At 41.2% G+C, this 17,660-nt stretch overlaps 1 protein-coding gene across 15 annotated transcripts in view; it reads right to left on the bottom strand.

Moving 5' to 3' along the window:
* UNC80 (unc-80 homolog, NALCN channel complex subunit) overlaps positions 1–17,660 on the bottom strand; it is a 136,171-nt gene that overhangs the window by 70,498 nt on the left and 48,013 nt on the right. For 10 of the 15 annotated variants that reach the window (XM_052792236.1, XM_052792231.1, XM_052792235.1 and 7 more), the window contains 5 exons: positions 17,100–17,272; positions 10,923–11,135; positions 6,442–6,613; positions 3,742–3,875; positions 215–380 (listed from right to left, as the gene is read on the bottom strand). In XM_052792236.1, the coding sequence (XP_052648196.1) occupies positions 215–380; positions 3,742–3,875; positions 6,442–6,613; positions 10,923–11,135; positions 17,100–17,272 (858 nt within the window). The remainder of the gene's footprint in view (positions 1–214; positions 381–3,741; positions 3,876–6,441; positions 6,614–10,922; positions 11,136–17,099; positions 17,273–17,660) is intronic. The other 5 variants (XM_052792238.1, XM_052792234.1, XM_052792237.1 and 2 more) reach the window with 1 other exon arrangement.

Here is a 17,660-nt window from a genome sequence, read left to right on the forward strand (position 1 = left end):
TTTCAGTCATAGCAGTGTTTCATAAAATTTAACATCTTTGCTTCTCACATTTGTTATATTGAACCCTGAAGGCCAGAAGCATCTCAGAAATGATTCAAAGCCACGTGACTCCATGGCCATCTGCTTTTTAACACAGTCTACGCAAATGAAAACATAAAATCAAGCGCCACTTCACAAGCCCTGAGAATACAAAAGCCTTATTGTGCTGACAAACCTTTTTTCTCCTCGAAGCCAGCCTCAGATTTGAGGGTATGGCTGCTACTGTGCAGGGAATCCTTTGAATCTTCATTTTCATCCAGAACCCCAGCAAAGCTGATCTTTCTTTCATACCTGTGCCGGTCCATCTCAGGATCCAGACGCAGCCTGCAGGTCTCCAGATCCTGTAGCAGAATGTAGACCACAGAGATGTGCAAGCAGTATGAGCCCCCGTGCTTTTCACTGCAACCATAGAAGGTTCAGGAAGAACTGCTTCAGATGGAAATTTATTTCTATGACACAGTTCTCCATCTACCCTGACACTTTCTAAATCCAACTACTCTTTGGGCTTGCAGCATGCTGAGCCACGCTGTCGGGGTGGAAGAGTTAACAGGTGTTAACATACGTTTCTGGTTAACACTGCTGAGTGAATTGCCACCCTGTCTGCAGCTTCATGAGGGGGAAAACACATAAAAGGTCCCTAATGGATAGGTGACAATAAAAGGCGGCTGTTGCCCAAGATGCTGGGTGGATGGTTAAGTCTCTACTCCAAAAGGCTTTCTTGTGGTTGATCAGGGAATGCATTGCCACCATACTCATCAGAGGCAGAAAAGCTGAAAGAAAGCTAGCTGACAGCGTGACAGCCGTGACAGCATGGCCCAGAGCAAGCTTTCTGTGTGCAGATCAGGCTGAAAGGACACAGTGGAAAACAGAAAAAAGTTGGCTGCACTTAAATTCTGGAAAATAAATAGCATTGCACCAGGGAGAAGCTAGTTTGCACATCATTTTCTCAACAGAAATGGCACCAGTTGTGCCACCTACTGGCTACCAATTTGGGTCAAAAAAGCAAAAGTCCCAAAATTCCACAAGCTACGGATTATCATCCGCTTTCTCTAACCACAGCTAGAAAAAGTGAAAGAAAGACCGTGAACTCCCACACTGGCAAATAGAGTTAAAATGCTGGGCTCTCTAAGAACATCATTTGTACCTTTTGACTGGGGATGTCATCAGCTTTGAGATCTCCTCACCCAAAATGTAACTAGCTGAAATCTAAGATGACACAAAGCTCCTTGCTGTGAGTAAACGGCTGATGAATGTGAATGATAACATCACTGAAATTATCCAAAATAGTTATTCCTGATTTACGAAAATTATTTAGGCTCAAGAGAGCTCATACTGGAATTTGCATACAAAACTCCTATAGAAGTTACTGGGAGCTACTTGGGGAGTGACAAAGTCTGCTACTCTAAGAGTTGGTTTGGGGGGGAAAAAAAAAAAGGGGGGGGGTCTTTTCAAACATATGTTCTAGAATGAGCTGTGCTGAAATGGGTTAACTAGCCTATCTAACACTAGCTGAAGGCCTCAAACCATTTTCAGTCAGCTTTGCATCTCCAGGGAAAATTATCATAAATGATTGTCAGAAAAGCTAACAGTTGATTGCCGTAAGGGAAATATTTTGACTTCGCTCAGTAACAAAACCTGGGATATAAGAAGGTGTGTGCCTAAAGTAATGGTTTGTAGTATCTCTAGCATTGAAAACTTCCATGCAAATAGTTTGAAATGTATCTAAGAGTTTAGGATATGAAATAAAGGCTAAAGTGTTTCAGGATAAAAAAAGTCTGTGATCAAATCTGTCTGAATTACAGCAGCTTCATAAATTAGCATGCATAAGCTGCGCCATGATAGCAGTACAGGTATATTCGAGGGCACGGTCAGAGTTCCCCTTCCTGGAGTGTTTAAACACATTACTCATCCCAGCTCTTTGTCAACATGCTTACATTGGAAATTGCTGGCCCCACAAATTAACTGACAGAATGAAATACATCCTCTGAGCACACAGTTAGTCTGACTCCATCTATCTTCAGCAACTGCTAAGCTAAAATGAATTACTTTCCACCACAGCAAATGACAAGTTCCAGTTCTCTGCCTCTACTGTGGCAGCAGTAGGCTCCAAGACAGTGTGTTCATCACTCCCATCCATTTGCAAAGTGAGCTTGTATCTAGTAGTATCTAGTCCACCAGCTTCAGTAGAAGGCTTTGGTTGAAACTTCAGTCAGGACTGCCTACCTCACTCAAACATAGGTATGGGTGCTTATGCCCTCAGCCTGGCAAGTCTGGATGGACTGTGGGTAGTTAAACTAGTTCACCACAACTAGTTCAGTTGCAAATGCTTCAGATCTTCAAGGCTGCTAAGTCTGTGCTCATATCTATGGAACAGCTATGCCTACAAACACCAGTGGAAGTGAGATTTGCTCTACTGGAATTTCAGCTTTATGGACTGTGACATTATGTACCTGATTCTCCTGGAAAGGAAGCACCACTCCATAAATATAGAGACTTAATATTTTAATCTGGAGTGTTGTTGGCTCTTGTTTTTTCCCCTGTACAAAGTTAAAAGAAGCACTCTATGGCCATTTTCTCTAATAGGCTCTTGCATAACATGACCTTAAAGTTTCTTCTGCCTACACATCACAGAATAATTCCTCCTCATTCTCTCCCATATACAAGTCTGAAAAGCTATAAATCAGTTGCATTTCTATCTGGCACAAAAGCACAAATTTCTGTTGACCTTCACTACCCAACATATTCTTAGTTCCAAGCCTAACTACTTTACTGAGGTGAATTCTAAACCCTGATATTATCCTGCTTTTGGATGCAGTCATTTATTATGTGGTAAAAATATCAAGGAAGTGTTTAGGAAGACTTCTACAGAATTTAGCCCTGTGTTTTAAAATTGCCCTTCTTGCATACCTGGGGGCTAAGTCACTTCATCATAGGTCATCTACAGCCTTTGAAATGAATTTCAGAACCTAATTACAATAATGTCCAGCCAAATCAGCCTGACAAGCACAACTGTCATAAGCAAAATTTGATCCAAGTCTGTCATTAAAAAAACCCAGAATAGTAGGGTTAAATCCTTTGTGTTCACTTGGAAACTTAATTTCTCATTCTTTCTTTATAATTCTTATCTTGATTTCCTAAAGAAAATAGGCTTAAAAGATGAAACTGCGCGTGCGCCATTCAATTCTCATCTCATTCCATGCTAACCACCTCTGAAGCTCATGGTCACCTTCAACCCAATTTGACAAAAGATAACTGAGTCCCTGTGTGTTTTGTGAAACAGGCTGAAGACAATGTTAATCAGCATTATTAGACATAAGAAAATCCACACAAGAATGAACCACTGGAAATCGGGTTTCATGGGTTCTGCTATTCACAAAATTAGTTGTGACCTAATCAGTCATTTAGCTTACTATTCATGCCAGGATTTGCCTGTGCCTCTCTCAGTCTCATGGAGGTTTATTTCTTTCCTTGCTTCTTTGTCTCTGCTGCTTTCCTTTCTTCCCCCAGTCCCTTCGTCTTATCTTCTTAATCAACCCATTTGATGTGCCCTGCCCATCTTCTATTCACCAGACAATGGCTCCTTTCTCCCTGCATCAAAGATCAACTTGAGTTATTACCCCACCCTACCTCTCCTCAGACAGGCCCAGAGCCCAATGACTTCTGTGGGCATGGCTCCCTCTCCAGTGTGTGTTGTCCACTTACCACAAGAGGCTCAGTACGTGGCCTGGGCATGTAGGGAAAGGTCTCTCGAAGGAAAGTGGTTATCTCCAGGAGAAGCTGACAGGCTGCCATTTTCAGTGCAAAAGGACAACAACATTTGGTAGGATTCACAGTGCCTAGGAAAAAATATTTCTATGGTGAACGAGGAGATTATACAAAATCTGGAACCAAGAGGTGATGGACATTTTCACATATGGTGCACAATGCAAGCTGCACTAAAAAATGAGGAAAACCCAGACTTCTATCTATGCTACTTTTCCTACACTAAAAAGAACACAGTCAAACAAATACCAATCCATAATTTTACCAGTGCAAGCAACAGTACTAACACACTATCGTGTACTATAGTTATTATATTATATTATATTGTATTGTATTGTATTGTATTGAAGTAACACTACAGTGTACTATATTATATTATAGCACATTATGGTGAAGTACTTACTAAACATGATCTTATAGCATTTTGTATACACCTCATTTAAAGCTAATACAGGTTAAGAAGTAGATACCCTTCTTCCCCCTTACAGTTTTGCATTCAGCCAAATCTTCTGCAGTTCTAGAAAAGAGCCACTTTCAAATACAGGAACATTTCTCAAAATATATGGAGTTATGACTAGCCAGCAAAGAGGTACTGTGCCTATTATTAATTACTACCCTGATAACCGGAAAAGACAGCCTCCTTTGAATTCAGGCTTCTTTATTTGTGCAAAGAATCCAAGTGCCATTTAAAGATAACCAAGAAAAAAAAAATCAAACTGCTTAATCAAACTATACATTCAAATGCTTAACCTAAAACAAAGAGGAAAAGGGAAGAGGGATTATTGAAATACTTGAAGTTTTGTCTCAACTGAGTCTAAATAATCAGCTTTAAAAGCCCTATACTTTGTAACCCATCTAATCACATTCAAAGCTTGAAAGGTATGAAGGATTCTTCAGTGCGTGATCGATATGAAATATACTATTTAGGATAATGGACAGCAAAAAGAGTAAATAAAAAAATTGGTTGTGACAACAACTAACCACACCCATTTTTTAATAATGCCTGGTATTACCATCTACATACATTTCAGAGAGATTTGTGTTTTCACTTGCTTTCCCCCACGTATGATCTAAGTACTTTTTGCAAAGAAACACTCCAAACCAAACAAGTGAGAGGACACTGCAGGGATCAGATGAAACCAGATTAATTCTGTGATGCTTGCTAATTCCTCTGTATGCATTACCAGTAATGAATTATGGACTTTGTAGGGACTAAAATAATCTGAACTATCAAATACAGATGACATGTACAGTGTAATGGAATATCCGACTGCATATTTTGTGTTCCTCAGTCTATTCCCTGCAGCATACAGGGCAGCTTTTGAATAATCTCTGCCTTCAGCAAGAATGCAGATCAGTTATTTTCAGACCCTGGCTTTCAGGAGAGTACTTGAGTTTTTAAATGGTTTTCTAGACCACAACCTGTTCTCTCTGTTTGCTTGTCTTAGGTAACCCTTTTAAAGCAGCTCCACATCCCCTTGAGTGCCTGATATCAGTGGCTGAACAGGGACAAGAAAGCCTATTCTGTCACTCAGTCATGGGAATGCAGTTGTTCATTCATGGTGCAGGAGAGGGAAAATTTTGGGTGCACCCTCCTCCTGCTTTGGATATATCTCCTAAAGGGCCAATAAAATATCCAGAACAGCCACCTACATTCATGTAGCTGCTAGCGCTGGCACACCACATAGTGGCACATGTGAAGGTCTAGCTTAGGGCCAATACCTTCTCTTGAGATCATTTCCCACAAATGCCATTTCACTGCTCCCACCTACTCCTCTCTACTCCAAAGTTGGCCTTTATGCAGTGATAAGAACAAACCCAGAACCACAGAAAAAGAAACCAGAAGATATATAAACAGTGCTAGCACACTACATCCAATGGTGAACAACAGTACAGGTACACAGGAACCAGTACATTACAGCACACACGTATATACAAATGGTGTCTGGAGAGGACATAATGTTTGTTACCACCTTCACCTACACCTACAACAATATGTGTTTTGACTTAATTTATTTTGATTCACAGGGTTTGTTATAATTTGCATGCCTATCTAGACTTTCGGAATCAATGATCTGTCACCCCCCTCCCACCCTTATGTACACACAGGCGCAAAGCTGTGTGTTTTAGTCTTCTTGTTGTTATACAGATTTTTAATGATACTTTTTATACCACAGTGCTATATTTCTGCCTGAGAATCAGGCAAATATACTGAAGTCAAGATTTAAAAGCCTTTGGTAGAGCTGTGCCAATTCACATCAGGTAAGGACATGACTCTTCAATGTTAAGAAACAGAAAAGCAGCTGATCTTACACAAATATTTTGGCAGAAATAACTGGGAAGAATGGGAGTCTGAACCACTTTTGGCACTCAGGTGACAGCAAGACTCAAGAAATAAATTATTACCCTGCTTATAATCGCAGTTGCCAGTATACAGGAATTGCAACTCACTGCCTGGTTTCCCCCCATTTTCCTTCAAAGTCTCTCAGTGCTGCTACCCATCTGCCATGTTGTACATCCAGGCACAGAAAGAACAGGGAAAGAAGCTGGGGTGAAGGTGAGGGACTGGGAAATACAGCTGGGTGGCAAGAGGATGAAAAGAGAAGAAAAATTAAGTGCTCCTAAAGCAGAGGTTCTTACAAGCGGGGGTTCTTGTAGTAAAGGGAGTCTCCTTACTGTCATCTAAAAAGTCTTCTTCCTCATCCTCCTTTCTGAGGCGCCTCTTGGTCTCCTCATCATAAATGAGGCCCAGCAGGTTGGCAGGGCTCTCACTCTCAGCATGGCACAGCTCGTTGAGGCGGACACCGATTGCCTGCAGACAGGGAGAAAGAGAAAGCACAAGGAGGTAAGAATTTCAGCCCCACTCACTGGTGGTCAAGGGCTCTGCCCCGTGCATGCTGTGGAGATGTTCCACCCAGAACAGAATGTCCTGGCTTTATTTTTATTGTCTGTGAATGCAGTGAAGTAGAGAAAGGGATGACAGAAGATTAATTGGTACCAAAACCATAATTTATTTCTCCTTTTTTTTCAACCAAAATTTGTAAACAGTGTCAAATTTCAGGATGAAAAATTTTTGCAGATTTGGTTAAATAACAAAAAAAACCCCAAACCCACACATGATAGGCAGGAGGAGATTAGGTCATTATTTTGTATGAATTTCTTCCACTTTTCTTTCTGCCCTCGATATATGTGTTCCAGATTTTTGCTAAGTCTTTCCACTGAGAATGTATGTCTTCTGTTTAAGAAACTATCTTGTGACTTAGGAATCCAGTAACAGTCCCTGTTTCCTCTGCAAAACTGTTGTTGAATGCCCATGGGAAAGCCTGCTTCCATCTTTAAAGAGACTCCTTGATGCACTTTCCAAAAATGAGCTGACAACATGCTTATAAAAGCTGGGGAGGTGCATGGGTAATGGTGTAGAGGAGATCCATGTAAAGAACACAGACAGACAGATTTCCACTGAATAGTTACATTCTCCAGAAAGGCATTGATCGTTTATTCGTGGCTGTTTGCCAGCATCATTATCAGCATGCAAACAGCCCTCATGGTGCTGTCAGCAAAGCTACAGATAAGGGTGTGTTAGCAAGAAGAATGCTTTCCTGCTAAGACACTTCAGAGCTCTTAAGGATTTTCTTTGCTGCAGGTAGGGGAAGAGAACACAGGCAAGTATGTAAAACTTTATCCTGTGATATCATCACTTTGTAAGGGAGGAAATGTGTTTAATTACAGTTTTCATCAGCACTTGCCATTTGGCCTTTTTGGTTTGGCGATATTTTCAGAGAAAGATACTGAAGAGGTTTTCTGAATCTTCTGCAAGTCAGAACTGATGGTCATGCCAGCACCATATAATTTTCCTGTCTCAGCTGAAAAGATGCAGAAATACATAAACAGTCATTTATTATGGCTGTTCTTCCTTGCTACTAAGCAGTTCCTGTGAAATCCAGCAAAAATGAAGAGGGTAGACTCTGCTACACAAAGAGAATAAGGTGATATTGTTGTGGTTTGCAAGCTGATGCAAATAGTTGCCAATCTCAGCTATCTGTGAGCCTGCACATTGCTAAATAAACTCCACATCTCTCACAATTTTTTTCCCCTTTCATGTTTCAGGCATTTAAAGGAAGAAATGTTCTGCATGTCTCTCCACAAAGCAGTAATTTATCACATATTATTTATGCTGTGTTGTCCACCCTAATATTAAGGCAATCATACATAATCCCACAGCTTCCTACCTAATGAGCACTGAATTCCTGACAAGTACTATCTGCATGAATTATGCTTGGTTTTCCTAGCAAATGGAGAGCATGCCACACTTTAAAAGAAAATGCCTCTTAACAGAAGCAGCCAAAGGAAGTGACAGACTGACTTGATCAGAATAGATTTAACATTGTATTATTTCAAAAGACAGCATAACAAGTGAGATTGCTTGATTCAATAGGCTTATCACTGTTACAGGCAGTCCAAATCCCACCTCATGTGGTTTACCACTGTTATTCTCTGATGGCTATTAGGCAGGCTGAATTAAAGGAGTTGGGTGGGGAATAAAGGTTTTACATTCATTCTAGGTCTCACTAAACTTTGACAATAGCACTGTATATCACAATTAGTGAGCAATGACGGACAAGCAAGCATCCATCATTAGCACAAATCTCCAGCCTTATTTACTGCAAGAAAAAAACAGAACAAGGCCTCAGTGCATTCAGAGACTAATATATTCTTTTCTCTTTGTCCAAGAATCTTCCTTGCAGAGCAGCAGCTCTGCTGCCACCAAGCAGCAAGGATGGCGTGCTGTAGTGTTGACAAGGATCTGGCAGCATGGAGGCAGAGATGGGCCGAATGAGTAGCCCATCTTGGTACTGGAGCTGCGTAGGAGCTATGCAAGTGCAGTCATTCCACCCTTCAGGCTGATATTGCCCACAGTGAAATGGGCAGGTTAACACACAGAAATGGCAGCATGTTCTACAGCGGGTGCCTGTACTACAGCAACAGAAAGCTGTTTCTCCTCACTGTTCACCTTACCTGGTTGGAATCTGGTCAGAGCCAACAAAAGCAGCCAGCTGAGGAGCACAGCTTGCAGGGCCCCAGCCCTACAGGCTTGGCTGGTGGCTGCTGCTTATGCTTGCAGCCAGCTTCATCTGAAACAGCTTCTGGGAGGAAAAGCAGTGCCAGAGGACCAGCCTTGCCCAGCGTTCAACATAAAGGACATAAAGGAACTGCACCTCAGCAGCACTACGTACAGACCAATCCTGAAGCATGACTCTGTTTGGGGGCCAGTGATGCTGTGGGTAACTATACTGTCCTAGCCTCCAGTGAGAAGAAACAGAAATAATGAGTGGCAGGACAACTTGTAGTAAAAAGAGAAGAAATTTGCACTGTAAAGGCTAGTCCCCAAATCTTCTCCTGCCTTACAGTAAAGTAAAAGTAAGGCTTTTCCCTTCTGGGATGTTCCTAAGCAGCTAGCAAACACACACTATTCCTAGCATGGAGAATGTATCCAGTTAAGTCTTACGATGCTGTTAAAGTTAAGGGGAAGAGAATTATGTTAAGTTGCCTGCCATCAGATTTCCTTGGCTCCTTTCTTGTAACCTTGCATCATGTGGTGGTACTTTAACATTTTGAAAAGAAAACCTTCCTAGACTTTTTCCAGCTCAGGCTATTTCAGTTTCTAAAAATGGCAGATGAAGGGGAATCTAACTGGCTTCTAATAGTTACTGACTTGCTTTTTCCCATTTTTGTCAGAATCTGAAAAAAAAGGAATGTCTAGAAGCATAGAGACCACAAACAAAGATGTATAGTCCTGACTGTCAGCGACGCATGCAAAAATACAAGGACTATGTAATCCTATGTTTTTCATGTGGAAGGAGTTCTCAAAGGAGTTAGGCTAAGGTGGTGACTTCATGGAGTACAGAAGCAAATACATTCACACTACATACTTTTTCAAGGAACTTTGGTATTTGTGCTGTTATTAAGATAGTCACCTGTGTTTGAGATATAACAGAGAGTAGGGTGCCCCGGTAGCATTCCCTGAGCTAGCTTCAGAAATGGAAGGAGGAGAGCTGCCAAGAGACAAAGCTTATTAGCTTGGGTGCTCAGACCCAAGCTAGGTTCTCCCCCTGGGCTGTGTTTTGCGGTGGGAATGTATTGACATGGTCAGCACTAGCTCAAGGTTCCCTACAATGTGCTCCACTGAGAAGCATGCATTCGTTTAACATAGGAGAATACAGGTCAGCAAGGCTTTTTTGGCATGGCTTATGTAAGTACCCCAAGATTGCAGAATACAGTTTTCAAATTCCCTTGAGCCTTGGATTTTATGTCTTTTTTTTTTTTTTTATTTTGATCATGATGCTTACTGTAAAAATCTCTGGTTTTGTGAAGAGAGCTGAGAAGCACAAAGCTCACTTCCAGATAAATATATGTAACAGGCACCAAAGGGGTCAAAGGAACTTCTCCCACTCTTTTGAGTTGTGTGAAATGACTTGCAGTAAGTGCCAGACCTTCAGCAGGTACAGCCTGGTGGGTTTCCAAACAAATTGCAAGGCGGCACTGACAGGGCAATTGCCTAGTTCATGTATGGTAAGAGATCGTGATCAAATAAAACTTGAAGGAGCCAAGCTCAAAACAAACAGAGGCAGTTCTTTAGATGGCATGTAGCAGCCCTGTAGAATTCCTTGCCAAAGAATGATGATTGCTAACAGTTTGTATGGGTGCAAAGAGAGACTGAGTGAGTACGTCAAAGAGAAATCCATTACTAAATATACAGCACCACATCTAGCTCAAGCAGCCCTGGGCTAAAAATATTTGGAAGCTAGAAAAAAGCAAGTAGCATCACACTCCCTGCTCTCACTCTTCCTTAGGCTTTACATATGACAAGTGCTGGAAACCGGAGAGCGGACCAAATGGATCCTCAGAGGGAACACGGCAGGGTGAGGGGAGGGAAGGGGACACTGTTACGTCCTAACAAAGTCCATTTCCATTAGGAGATGAGCTGATTCTGGCAGGCTGTGAAGTGCAAGTTGGAAGGGAGGCTTATGAGTCCCCATTTTACTGGAACTGAAATTCTGTATAGGATCAAATTACCTTTACATTTTAGTACATTTTTTAATGTAAATAGAAGAGAAACTTACATCTCCCCACTGGTAGAAGAGCTTAGCTGCATTCCATTGCAGCTTCTGGTTCCTTTTGTTGCCCACAATGGGAGAACGTCCGCGGGACAGGCCTTTCTTAGTAATGTTCACGTGGTGGCCTTTCATCCACTCGGGCCAGTTGCCACGATTACAGCGGTGAACAAAGCGTGCACATTCGAGGAACAGGGCTGCTCTTGCCACTACAGGAGCTTCCTGAAATGTTTGCAAAAAATCATCTTAAATACAAACACATTGGAAAAACTCTCTGAGCATTAGAGGATTTTGTGCTTTAATCAGTTGCTTTGCAAGCTTGCCATGGAGTCACACAGACTGAGCAGTCTCTCCATCAAAATCTGAAACCAGGATCTCTGCCATTAAGTTTCACCTCTTGAGCTAATAAAACCAAGGCTCATAAACACTGAACAGTTATGCTTAGTCCAACCACTAGAGGGGCAGAAAGAGCCACATTATAAACTTAGAAACAACCTTGTACCAGTACTTCTCCATAACGCTTTCAGAAACCATGTAACTGCCAAAAAGAAGCGTGCATCTGACACTGTTACTGGAGGAATGAGTCAAGTTTTCTTTTCACCTTCACTAGTAAGGCTGCCAATATTGTAAGTGAAAATGGCAGCATGGCCACGTGAATCCTAGCATTTGTCATGTTCAGTTCTGCTTGCGCACCTTGGGGGTGGAAGCATGAATGGAGGTTTGCTGAAATTAGGAAGAGTGCTATTTCGAACTTATATCAAGCAGATATGGAGAGTGAAATCCATTACTGGCGTAAGTCAACAAAATTTCACTGGCCTAACTTCAATGGCCTTAGCAAGCATCAGATAATTTAGTACTGAAACATCAGGCAGCTGAGTTTTGAAGTGATTGACTATTTTCCAGAGGAAAATCCTCCTGCCCTCAGCTTGAAAGAGAACTTTCTTTAATGGGAGAAATGATATTGAGTGTACCTTAGTTTGTATTAAATCACCCAGCAGGACCCATGTTAGACCAATAAAGAATGCTTCTGAAACTCTCAAATATGTTCAAAAATGGACACTGTAATTTGTTTCCTAAAGGGTAGCTTAGACTCAGGAAGGAGCTTTACTCCCAGCAATCTACAACTCTGCAAAAATAACATCTTTACAGACACAGAAAGTGACTAAAAGCAAATGGTTCTTCTCATTTCCATTTAATTTCCCCCCTCTCTTCCTGCAATTCGCACAAGCAAAAACTCCTATGGCCAGCAGGTTGTAAAACTAAGAATACAACAATGTCCAGAATTTACAAGCTGGCTTTGAAAGGTTCCCTAACAGGGATTTCACAGAGCACAAACATGTGTATTCCACACATTTAGATGCTGACAGCTTTAATGAGGCAATTTAAACAGATGAGCATCTACTTATAAGGGGAGGTTCCTCATCTGTGGTCCATAAATAACAGACGGTTCCTGAGACCACGGAAGATGGTCTGTGGAACATTATTAAATAGTGCCTCCAACAGTGCTTTAATCAAAAGTTGAAAGCAAGACATTTTGGACCAATGCTCCAAACGTTTGGGAATTGATTTAAGAAATTCTGTACTGCAGCTGAACTTACAGCCAGAAATTACTACCAACAGGACTGAAAAAAGTCAAGCCTTTAAGGGGACTGGCAAAACAAAAACAAACAAAAAAAAAGGATTATGTTTTGTCTACATTAACAAGAAAATACATGTTAATTGCTTCCTGACACAACATCCTGTTGCAGCCTTTTGCTCATAATTTATTCAAATGTTGGAAGAAAATAGCAATCTTTTAGCAATTCTCTTGAATAAGAACATTAAAGCTGGCCCAATGTTCTGATGAGGAAGGCAGAAATCTGAAGCCAGACACTCACTGACAACCAGAAACAAAACTAATACTTAGCACCTGGAAAAACCATTACAAATTGCTTGTTGCTGACATGCAATACAGAACACAGAATAGGTGCAGATTTTATTCTTTTATTCTCACAGACTAAAACCTTAACCATGGAGACATACATGAAAAGATGAAGCCCCAGCCTTAGTCTCCTCCTGTTTTAGTTCACCACTGGTGAAGTCACAATTTCTTAGCATACAGGAATCTTGTAAAGATATGTGTTGTAAACATTATGGAAGCACTCAGCTACTTTAACTGAAGGAGGATATGTAGGACAGGGGGTAAAGGGAAGGAGCAGAAGTTCCAAATTAAAAATCACTGAAAAGACCCCTGCATGAAGCAGGACTTTCTGAACGTCATGGGGCACAAGCTCCCTGTGATTGCTTACCTGAGGCTCAGAGAAACCTGAAGCAGCAGCAAGAGAAAGATGAAGATGTGACAGAATGGACAGGGATGGATTCACACCACAGAGAAACACATCACAAATGGAGAGAAATGAATCAGGCAGGTGATGCATAGCTGAAAAGAACACAAGTTACCATGGTCACTGTCAAAACTTAACACAGCAGCAATACTCTCACAAGCCTGCCAGTGCCTGTGAAACTGTTCACAAGTCCACTTTTAACATTAGACCTAATATATCGCTTTGCCTTTTGAAAATTGTTCTTGTACTGTATAAATTGACACGAATAAGAATCCACCATTTTCTTAACAAAATTCCAAGTACTCCCATTGGAGCTCTTCAACAGAGAACCTTATTTGTACTAATAACAGCAAAAGCAATGACCTGGGTGGGAAGGATCACATACAGAATGGATTTGGAATTTTACAGCATCACATTACTGTTCAAGTAAAGCTGATTCTGCAGAGTTTTATGACTGCAGAGCATTTAGGTCCAGTTTTGTTTTCAAGGACAATGAATTTTAAAAGACTAATCAGCCAGTGGTAATTTTCTTGTGCCCTTTCTTATACTCCACAAGGCACTTCAAGCAAAAATTCATTTCCACTGGTCTTTTCAAGAAAAAAAAATTAAAAAAAAAAAAAAAGGGCAAAATAGCAACAATCTACTTTTAAAAAGTAAATAAAGTAAATTCAAGTACTGTCAAAAGATGCTGACTGGGTACCTCTGCTTTGTCTAGCCACAAGATAAGTCTGGCATGCGAAGTAGCTTAGCAGGTATATGAAGACAGGTCATGAGTAAATTATTAACCAATGTCTTAGAGAATTGCCTCAAAAACGTTAATTCAAATCTCTCTGATGATATCTAAAAACAGTCAAGTACAATCCATGACACAGCTCTTTGTTTCTGTTCCCAGTCATCTACTCTGGGAACCTGTTTGGAGCAATCTCCTATTTCCTTCCAGGTCATATGCCCTCTTATGGACAAATATTTCTGCTATGGAAACAGGAACAGTAGAGCCTGCCTAAGACCCTGGGTGACATGGAGTCAGGATACTGGCAAGTATGCTTGCAGTTTAGACTGTGCTTCTGCTATCCTAATACTTAGTAGGTCCTCTCAAACATAGCCCTGCAATAAAGCAGCGCCATTATGGCATTTCAAAAAGGCTAAGAGATTTACATGTTAGAACAGATCAGCTCACACATCTTATTGGAGAAGTGTAATGGTGATAGGTGTCACACATTGCTAAACTGGTCAAAGAAAAGCTTGTATTTCCCCACCTGAGTCATTTACACCAGTCTAATTAGGATACTTTAGGTAACTTCTTTACAAAATGCTAGGCAGTGGCTCATTGGTACCCTCTGCAGAAACTTGACCACAGATGGAAATACTTGCCTTTCAACCTCTAAAGTTTCTTAAAAAGCAGGAGAAAATAAATTTTATTATTGCTAAATCTGGATTTAAGCTGGTGACATAAGGATGAAACTGCAACATATTATCAATTGTCATTGAATGTTTGCAAAGCCATAAATTGATTGTAGTTTTATAAAATTCAGTCAAGGATGGATGCTGATTCTAGGAAAATACATTAACTACATATTTTCTAAACCTAAGGCAACACTCAGTTTAATATATAGATAAGTAATTACCTCCGTAAGGATGCAGCCTTTGTTTCACTGTTCTAAATTCTTTAAATCACTGTGGCAAACCTGTATAAACATCCAGACAGATCAAAGATCTTGAAGTTGGTATAAGAATGAAATTTCGAGAATCTGCATGAAAAAGCATGCTCAGAGAGTTTGTGAAAGAACTGAAACTGAAGCTGTTTGCCTTTCACTTTTTAAAGGTTGCCATAGCAAGTAGGCTGGATAAAATGACTTAAGCTTTTAATTTGCATCAAACCTGATTCAAACTATTACTTCAAAAGCCTGAAAACAGAAGTTAAAAAAACAGAATGTTTTCTGTTGGGTGTACTCTATTGACATAAAATGTGGGAATTTTCCATAACAGCATACATTGTCATTAAGCAATACAGTGAGATGGCAAGCTGTCATCTTTTGAAACCTGCAGTGCATGTGACTTCTTAACTTCCATCTATCTCCAATATTTTGTAGACGAAATGCCAGCTGAGCAGGTACTTGTAAGGAGTCTCCCAAGTCTGTAATTAGAACAAGCCTTCTTTCATCTTTAGCTGCAGACCTTCTAGAAATTCTGATACCAATGCCTTCCACATCATTCAGCTGAAAGGAAACAGAGTCAAACTCTACTTTGTAAAAGCCAGCCCTGGAAGGCAGAACAGATGTCTTCAAACACTTCACTCTGAATAGTAGTTTTCAGTTGACTTCATACATGGGCACTGAGTAAGTTGGTCTGTAGCTTAAGCATTTGACAAATTTAAAAAACAAGACATTTACAGGCTATGGGGACATAATTGCCAAACCCCTGTTTATCATCTGATTTATTAGCACACAGAGTAGTGCATCCCCAGAGGGATCTTGGTGACATACTTGTCAGCAATGAGCTCCTTCCTGCCCCTGCACCTTACATTCCCTGTGTTAGTTTAGAATTTGCAATGAGGTGGCAGCCTAGCAGCCTTGAAGAATGAAGTTGTCTTTGTGCAGCACACCCGGCAGGAGTGACTATCTCCCCAAGCCACCTTCTGAGTTCACTGCAAGCCTGACTGGTAGGAACCACTTCTGACTGTGAGAGCACGAGACAGGCTTCCCTATCAGCCACTGCTTCCATAGCTTCCAGACAGAGGGACAACAATCTCCAACAGGAAGAGTGGGAACCAGTGAAGAAAACACCTGCCTACTGGAAGATGGACAGGGACCAGTCCAAACAGTACAGCTAGATGTGAACTGATAGCAACAGCGACTTTGGGCCAATATCAATGCACACTTGCTTGAATCTGCAGCCCAAGGATGCAAGATTAAGAAGAATGTATAAAGGAGTGGTGAACAGAGTGTATCATCCATACAACTATGGAGCAGACAAGGCAGCACAGATCAGGGCACAGCACTAGCAGAATGGGAGAGTCCACGAGCCTGGACATCTCCAGCAGCGAGCAAAAAAACTGAATATGAGCACAAATGGCATGACAGTCAAAGAGGCAAGAGGTGGGGAGTGGGAAGACAAAGGGATAGAGAGAATGTGGATGCTCTGAGAGCAGTGTTTTTCAATCTTTTTCAGTTTGCAGACATCCAAACACTTATGGAAGGAAGTAGAAGAGCACTGTGCACAGAAGTTCTTAATAACTGGCTGGCTTTTCATACCTGTATTTCTCACAATCTTGAATTTGTCACATAAGCACCTCACAGAGCCCCACTGGCCCATGAACTACAGGCTGAAGGCTACTGCTTTAGAAATGGAAGGGACTGTTAAAAAAACAGCAGCTGCAAGGAAAAGGAGGAGGAAGATACAGAAGAGACACTCAGTGTCAGGAAGGAGGGACTGAATAGTGTCACTTCTGTGATTTGCATCTGCAAATTAGCAATATTTACATTTAAAAGCATGCATGCTCTGACATTTAAGTTTTTTCCACTGCTTGGCTCTGGTGACTCATAGTTCAGTGTTGCCCAATGTATTTATAACTCTGTCAGAACTCCTGAGTGGAATTACTGTGCCTCTCCAGGTAGTTATCTGCTCTTCAATCCTTACTCTGTAGATTATTATTGACACTAGGAGCAGAAGCAGAATGGCTGTGAGCAAAATTTGAAGTCTGACAATAAAAGCTTTGCGCTAGAAATAATCTAGTTATAGGCATTGCTGTGATGCTTTACCTGCTTTCTGTGCAGGCATGAACAGCATTAGTGAATAAAAACGGACCACCACATATGCACATGCTCTCACTCAGCAGGTAAAAATACACCAATGAATGACTTACAAGATCTAGGGCTGCTGCCAAAATGGAGGCATCAGGGATAGTGCCTGGTTCACAGCAGTTCAGGAGAAACTGAAAGCGCTTCATGCCTTGGCGGATTGCTCCCAGGTTCACAACATTCTTGGATTTTCCTCCCTCTTGGTTGGAGGTCAAGTGATCATCAAAGCTATGGCAACCTAAAGAGGTAGAGAATACAGAGGGGATGCAGGGAGGGGTAGGGAGAAGGGAACACAGTCTCTCACCAATAAAAAAGTGGGACAAAAATTCTGATGAGTACAGTCTTGGTCTAAATCCCTTCCTCACCTTGATGCACTATCTTGAAGATAACAGGGGCATTTTTACAATATTCATGACTTCCATGAAATAGGCATACAGCAAGCCAGATTCTGGTCTTGGTCATACTGATGTCTGCCCCAAACAATTCTACTATACTCAGTGTGGAAGCCCAGGATCTACTTCAACATAGGTGAACCAGGATATGGTCCTTCCTCCCCACTTTAACACAGATCATCTTGCTTACTGTCTGTTTTTCCTGAATAGTCTCCTATCTTACTTCTCTATTGC

Source organism: Harpia harpyja, chromosome 7 (assembly GCF_026419915.1).
Source record: "Harpia harpyja isolate bHarHar1 chromosome 7, bHarHar1 primary haplotype, whole genome shotgun sequence".
Taxonomy (NCBI): Eukaryota; Metazoa; Chordata; class Aves; order Accipitriformes; family Accipitridae; genus Harpia; species Harpia harpyja.